Genomic DNA, 7,493 nt, shown 5'->3' with positions numbered 1-7,493 from the left:
ACAGTTTGCCACCCGAGAAATTTCTTTAGCCGCGGAGGCAATCGGCTACCACACTTCAGGTATCTGGGCGGGGCCTCTCCTCCTTTCTTAAGTGTACCCGACTATAGTACAGTGGAATCCAATTTCTTATTTTCAACACGTCAGAATCGGCGTCTTATGAAATAAGTTCCAGAACGGCGTGTGGTAATTACTTACCTTATTTCTCAGTCAATTCTATAAAAGTGAAACATGCGTTTTGATTTTCTGCATGATCATACTTTTGAACAAAATTCATATCTTAGCCGGCCTCTGCCGGCGAATTCTCCTGGATTCATTGATTGGTTCATTTGTATCGAAAGTCTCTTCATGGCTCCTACTGACATGACATCCTACTGGAGCGCTGAGAATAAATTTTTCGCCGCCTAAAATTCCTTAACAGCTTCTGAAATGCAAGATTATTTTTTTTCTCATTCCATTGAAATTGCAACACGTTCGTCGTGACTCAGGATCAAACATACGACTACGTTCTCAGCAGTGCGCAGAAAACTTCAGCCACTGAGCCCGTGTTCTCTTACCATTTCTTTAGTTTTATTATTACTCTATTTTTAATGTGCAAGGGGTACTTTCTACTGCCACTTGCACATAGTCATTTGAAGTGTTCTTAACTGTACGGGCTGATTATTTCTACGTTTTCCGGAATTCTTTAAAATCGCGTGTTGCTGTTAATAAAATTCTAGTCCTTGAGCTGGATTATTCAGAGAGGTGGGCATTACTTGCACGAGCAATCCAAACACATAATCAACTAATCAAAGACTTTCACTAATTAGCTTCTTAATTATTTAATGTCTGGCACACATTGCAATTTACGAATTGTAGCCGGTCAGTTTGCAAGGCGTATCCACTTAGAATGAAATTACAGAATGACACCAGTTTGGAGATATGCGCCATCAAACTCGCCGTTAAAATGCACTTTTCTACTAACTTTTTTAAACAAAACACTCTTTTATGCATTGAAGCACAAAAGAAACTGGAACGCCCATGTATTTCGTCCCACACTTTGCGAAATAATGTCTCGAAAGTGGTGTCATCCTGGAGATTCATTTCAAGTGTATACGTCTTGCAAGCTCGCTACATTTCGTAAATTGCAATATGAACCGTAAAATAACTAAGATGTGAATTAGTAATTTTTTGTTAATTAGTTGAATATGTGTTTCGATTTGTCGTGCTAGCAATGTCCGCCTTGTCAAATAACCCAGCCAAACGACAAGAATTACGCTATCTGCCACAGGCGATATTTGAATATTCCGGGAAACTTAAAAGTGACCACCCCGAATAGTGTAGTGTAGGCTGTGTTATGTCTTCCTGCAAATGAAGAGTAAGAGGGCGGCTAAAGGTAACTTTACACACAGGTTGATCAGTTAATCAGACATTTTGTGTTTGTAAGAAGTGATCAAGCCCCACACTTTATCTTAGCAGATGTCTCACATTTAGCAACAAATCAACAGGCTACTGACCAGATCTTGTTTGCATTGCTTTTTTATACTGCCCAATCGCCTGTTGGCTTTACTGACCTATTGTTAGTCCACCGACGACGTGATTGCACATCTTCCAGAGTTCACTTTGAAACTTGGAGTTCAAATTTCTATTTTTGACGCGCAATGCGCAACAAGGTTCTCTCCTTTATGCTGTGCCTATTATGGATGTAATAAACGAAAAGAAAGGATGTTAACCGAGCGGCCCAATTTTTATTCGTCTTATCATAAGAAGCCAACAAACACTGACACCAAGGACAACATAGGGGAAATTACTTGTGCTTAATAAATGAAATGAAACAACGCTAAATTAATGGAAATGAAAGTGTACGAAAAAACAACTTGCCGCATGTGGGGAACGATCCCACAATCCCACCTGCTGTCAGGTAGCATGTGTGGGTTTATTGACCAGTTGCCTTCAACCAAAAAGATCACGTTCTCGTGACGCCTGCGGCAGAAAGGACGTTCCACGTCCGCCGCCAAGGTCTGTAAGTGGTGGCGCTGGCTAACACTCCCAGGGTTCTGCTAGGAAACATAAATACAAAAAAAAGTGGATGGGGAAACGGCGCCGTGGTTGCTCAATTGGAAGAGCATCGCACGCGAAATGCGAAGGTTGTGGGATCGTTCCCCACCTGCGGCAAGTTGTTTTTTCATCCACTTTCACTTCCATTAATTTATCGTTTCTTTATTTCCTTTATTAAGCACAAGTAATTTCCCCTATGTTGTCCTTGGTGTCAGTGTTTGTTGGCTTCTTATGATATTATGGATGTAGTTTTATTTAAATTAAATTACGGGGTTTGACATTCCGTAGTGTCAGAGTCAGACTGACTATTAGGAACGCCGTAGTGGATAATTAAGGATTCATTTTCATTGCCCGAGGTTCTTTAACGTGCACCCAAGGCATGGAATACTTTATTATTATTTGATTTATAATATCTCAAACGTCCCAATCGGGGACATCACATTGAGCGTGGATAAATGATCGGCTGTCAGTTTAGCTGGCGTGACTTGATGGATGGTTATCAATTGCAGTCATGGAGCGTAACAGGTCGGTGATTATGGCGATTTGAGGAGGGAGTACGTTCGGATGCCTAGATGTCTGCAGAGAAAAAAAGAAAGAGCACTGAAAGGTAGTGGTGTGGGGCACGCGCAAGATAAACTACATAGGGATGGCTAAGACGAGAGAGGCGGTGAAGCTGGGAATATGAATTGGTTGCCTGGTGGTAGCAAATAAAAAAATATGAAGTAAGCAATAACGAGTCATTCTACGGCATGACGCAAGGTTAGGTATGTAAAGCTCAGCTTTACATACCTAACCAGAGATACTTTAATGTAAACTGTACTCGTTGAGTATAATTTGGGCCGAATGGTTCTGGATGGCCTCAAGTGTGCTGTTTAATTTTCTTTGCTGAAAATCAGAAATATCACAAGCGTATTCGAGTTTCGGTCGGGTGAGAGTTGTATAGGCCAGTAACATTACAGAGAAAGGGGCTAGGGATAAATTATGGCGCAAGTAGCCAAGCGAATGGTCAGCGGAATTTGTTATGGGAACCGCCCGCCATGATTGCTTAGTGGCTATGGTGTTGCGGTGCTAGGCATGAGGTCGCGGGATCAAATCCCGGCCACGGCGGCGGCGGCATTTAGGTGCACTGAAAGAGCCCCATATTGTCAAAATGAATCCGGAATCCCTCACTACGGCGTGCCTCATAATCATATCGTGGCTTTGGCATGTAGACGGACGGACGGAAAAAACTTTAATGGAAAAAGGACCTGCGAGGTTGCCAGCCCGGGCTCAGGCCACCCGGGCATTGTGTGCGGTGAGGCATAGCCTTTCCACCGCTGCCCGGGCCCGCTGGATAGCCCATAATTTAATTTTTAAATTACGTGAAAGACATGTTGAGTCCAGGTTAGGTCGCGTGAAATGTAGACACTTAGGTACTTAACGCAATCGACGTGTGTTATGGGGTAGTTATTTAATAATTATGAAAGAACAACGTAGTTTCTCTGACGATGAAAGCAAACTAAAGAGGTCATTCCAATGTTCAAGGATAGTGACCAGTCGTTTAACCATTTCGGTATGCGCAAAGCTCATCCTGGAGAGCGTGCACATCGGAATAATTTTTCATGGCTCAATACACAATACAGTCATCTGCAAAAGAAATGCCGTGCGTTCTTGCATTCAGCCCCCATTGGAATGCGGCCACTTTGGTCAGGAGTCGAACCCTCAACCTCGTTCTCTGCAGCATGACGCCATAGTCACTGAACCAGCGCGGTGGGTGTGCTTCCATTTTCAATGTTAGTGCTGCAGGGGAAAGCAGTCTTGAGGAGTGTTTGGTAATATACCATTTGAAGTTTGATAAACCAGAGGAAGAGACGTGAATACAACTCGTTCAAATATTTTTTATTGTCAACAATGTTGTAAACGCTGGCGTCACTCAGCGCATGTTAGACGTCGTAGAATTTTAGGTCAGCAACAGTTCGAAATATGCAACAGCACATAACAGAAACTATGGCATGCGGTGCCCCATCTTTTAACAAGTAGGAAGTGTTTAAGGTACATAGGTATTACTGCGATCAAGTAAGTTAGAGGGGCAATGCGGGGAAAGTCGCACAACAGATGGTGATACCGCCGAACAACTGCGTTTTCTGCTTATACAGTTTAGGAAAAAATAAATTTGAGTGTGCATTACGGTGTCGTTGTCGGGGGTCTGTGCTGTCGCGCATCTATTTCGAAGTGTCATAATTGGTGTTTCCCGTGTTCCTGAACGCTCTACGTTCACATGCAACCTGACCTCAGTGCATTTCAACAACAGCCGCCCTCTTAAACTGCGAGGGGAGAAAATGCGTCATCGCAACAGGACCATGTTGATTGCCCATAGTGCATCTCCCACTATACATCCCATCTGTATGTAGGTGTTTCGGTATGATTGTCTCTTTCAGTGTTGCGCTGGTGGCCAGCTTCTTGGTGCTATAACTGGCATTAATCTCGTAGGTGTCTCAAACCACGTAAAAACAGTGCTAACATCTCGTGCTTTCACTTCCTGTTTATTTGCGTACTAAGATATGTGTGAGCAGCTAAACCAGGCATTTGTCACAAAATGACGACAAAGTGATTAAAAAAAACATCAGGTGTTGGTGCCAAACGTCCGCTCCGCATCTTAGTGCTCTCAAAAGTGAAAACAGCAACTTCAATCACTACCTTCCAAACACCAATAAGCAAGCGAATGACCAGGTGGTCTTTACAACGTCGACCTGGCCTTCAAGTTTATCACAGCTCCATCTTTGCGACTGAAAAGTGCTCTTCCATCAAGCAATATGTGCATAGCTCCGCTGTCCTAAAAGCAAAAGATGAAAAGTTATTTAAAAAAAAATGTTTGATCACCTCCTAGTTGAATCGCCTATAGGGTGCTTCGCGATACATTTAGTAAATATAACTAGCTTTCGTGCATATTTAAGAATACCTAATATATCGAAGCCGGTGCCATCGAAAAAAAAAAAACATGTCATGGATGTGCAGGACTCCCGCGCCTTTTTGAAGTAATATGAGAGCAAAGAAAAACACGGCGCATGCAATTTGCCCGTGCACGTGCATGTGCACGGGCAAATCTTGATTACGTGCACGTGCAGGTCTCTAGATTATCTTCGCCGAGTCAGTCTTTAGCTGGCAGCATCGCAATGCGTTGTCCCTACTGCCCTTAATGCGGCGTGTGGTTCTCAGCTGACAGCGTCAGAATATATTCATTAAATATATAGTCCGCCAGAGGAATATGCGAGTCTAGCCACGGCCGCTGAATGAAAAGGCCCACCTGCGCCTTTTCGTTCAGCGGCCGTAGTCTAGCAGTGCCAGGTTGTTGACCAATAGGGACGCAGGCGCAACAGCAGCTATAAATGCGGACTAATGGCACGAAAACCAGCATCTGAAATGCTGCTGCCGATGTTTTATTTTCAATACCTAATGTAATGGCTGGAGTTCAATAACTCGTGTGTGTATATATATATATCGAGAGAGAGAGAGAGAGAGAGATTTTTTTCAGACAGAGCCAACACCGCAGAAAGGAAGTTTAAACAGCCGGCGCCCACCGTTTTCTTCGTTGGGTGATTTGTCGTCAAAATAAAAGCTCACTGCTTCAACAGCAGCGAGCTTATCTCTTTACGTGCGTCAGATCGTTTGTTGTATCTCTCTACAGCGAAACGAGGGGCCGAATTTTGGAAAGACCATCTCAAATGTCGTGCTTTGTGGCTAAAGCTACCACCTGCGATAGTCAAGCCATGAACGATAGCTTTCAACTACCAACGTTGTGAACGTCTGTCTTTCCCACTGTACTTTTTTTTCCTTTCTTAGTGTTGTTGCGACAAAACAAATATTTAGGCAATTACAAATTAGTAGCGAGTGCCAAAAGAGTGAGATTTAGCTGGGATTTGTGAAGAATGCACAGACGCGAAAAACGCGATGTAGCGACCGCGTGTTGACTCGAACGAGTGGAACATGTTAAATATGCACACTCAGTAGCTCCGAATCAGATGCTTTCACAATGCACATTCCCATCGCAATAGGGAACACGTGGAAAGAGTGCGTGGTAGAGTTAATAGCCTATCTAGCAAAATAATAGCATGGCCTGGCGGTCATTGTTTATGCCTGCGTGTTTTCAGGCTGTTTGGCTTTAAATCGCATGTGGCATTGGTGCGCTTTACTCCACATAACTGTGACCAGTGTTTCGCACTAATAAAGTATTTTATTATTAAAATAGCTGACGCAGGTCAAAATATTAAATACTTCACTCTTGCGTGAATCCTATTGGCACGCGGTCGGTACAACATAAGATATTGGTGGTTGAGGCTATGCTTAAATGTGTTGAGGTGAAATTTGGCAGCTTCGCGTAATTTTGTTGCGTTTTTTCGGGTATATGCAAATTATTTACTTCTGGGAAGCCGGCGCGCCACTGAAACGTGTATTTTCCCAGTCCCGGCAGGCCGGACGTCGTGTTACGGTGCAGCGCCTGGTACAGCCACCGCGCTACTTTACACCGAACGAGTTCTCAGAGGCGGTTATTCTCAGTGTGCGCAGTAACGCAGAGACCGCGCAGGGTATACCGTACCGTAGCAGCATCTGGATACGCTCGGTCTGCATTAGGCCTGAACGGTCGTTGACCGTGGTGAAGTGTTACATCAATACTGTTATAGTCTCGCGCCTCCCCACTTTCTCCTTTTTTCGGGTCACTCAAAATTCTAATTTCGTTCCTTTTTTAATCAATGCTCGGGTTTTATGCGTCCGCTATACATTGCCGGCACGATGTGCGTACTTTTTTTTTTGTCCTTTATACTGTGTGTTGTTGCTTGAAAGAGACCAATGGTCGGGGGGGGGGGGGGGGGGGGTATGAGGAAACAGCGGATCGTGGTTAGTAGCGCCTGGCCGGGTAGTTGTACGGGATTAGGTCGCTGCGGTTGTTGGGGTAGCCGTTGTATCGGAACGGGCTGTTGGGTGGGCTGAAGGCGAACCCGGCGTTGTCGCGTATGCCGCGACCGCCGTAGTCGGTGGCGAACCGGTCTCCCAGGCTGTCTTTGCCTCCGGTGTACTCGGTGCGCGTGAAGAAGGGGCTCTTGGTGTGTATCACCGTGGGCGGCTTGTGGCCCGGCGGCGCGGTCAGCTCGCGCTTGCGGCGCACGAACTCGATGAAGAGCGCCGTGAAGGAGGAGGCGAAGCCGACGCACAGCACCCAGAAGGAGCCCGTCATGTGGTGCAGCGTGATCTTGCGGATGTCGCCAGCTTGAGGTTTTGACTCGACGGTGCACTCGTTGTCCCGCGGCCAGTGCTTGCGCTTCCAGTGCATCACCAGTCCGGACTCGACCAGCCGCCGAAGCCTGCGTGCCGTGTGCATGGAGACGGTCAAGAACTGCTTCTCGTGCGTGTTGGAACAGTACGATGCAGGCGAATGACAGGGCTTCTAGCTATCAGAGGAGGCCCAGACATTTTAGAATGCACAA

General features: G+C 45.3%; 1 protein-coding gene across 1 annotated transcript in view; it reads right to left on the bottom strand.

Annotated features, from left to right (window-relative positions):
* Nucleotides 1–3,899: 3,899 nt before the first annotated feature.
* LOC126546336 (ionotropic receptor 93a-like) overlaps nt 3,900–7,493 on the bottom strand; it is a 45,838-nt gene continuing 42,244 nt past the window's right edge. The window contains exon 14 of the mRNA XM_050194524.3: nt 3,900–7,370. Within this exon, the coding sequence (XP_050050481.2) occupies nt 6,908–7,370 (463 nt within the window). The 3' untranslated portion in view covers nt 3,900–6,907. The remainder of the gene's footprint in view (nt 7,371–7,493) is intronic.

Source organism: Dermacentor andersoni, chromosome 1 (assembly GCF_023375885.2).
Source record: "Dermacentor andersoni chromosome 1, qqDerAnde1_hic_scaffold, whole genome shotgun sequence".
NCBI lineage: Eukaryota > Metazoa > Arthropoda > Arachnida > Ixodida > Ixodidae > Dermacentor > Dermacentor andersoni.
This window is presented reverse-complemented; position numbering and strand designations above follow the sequence as displayed.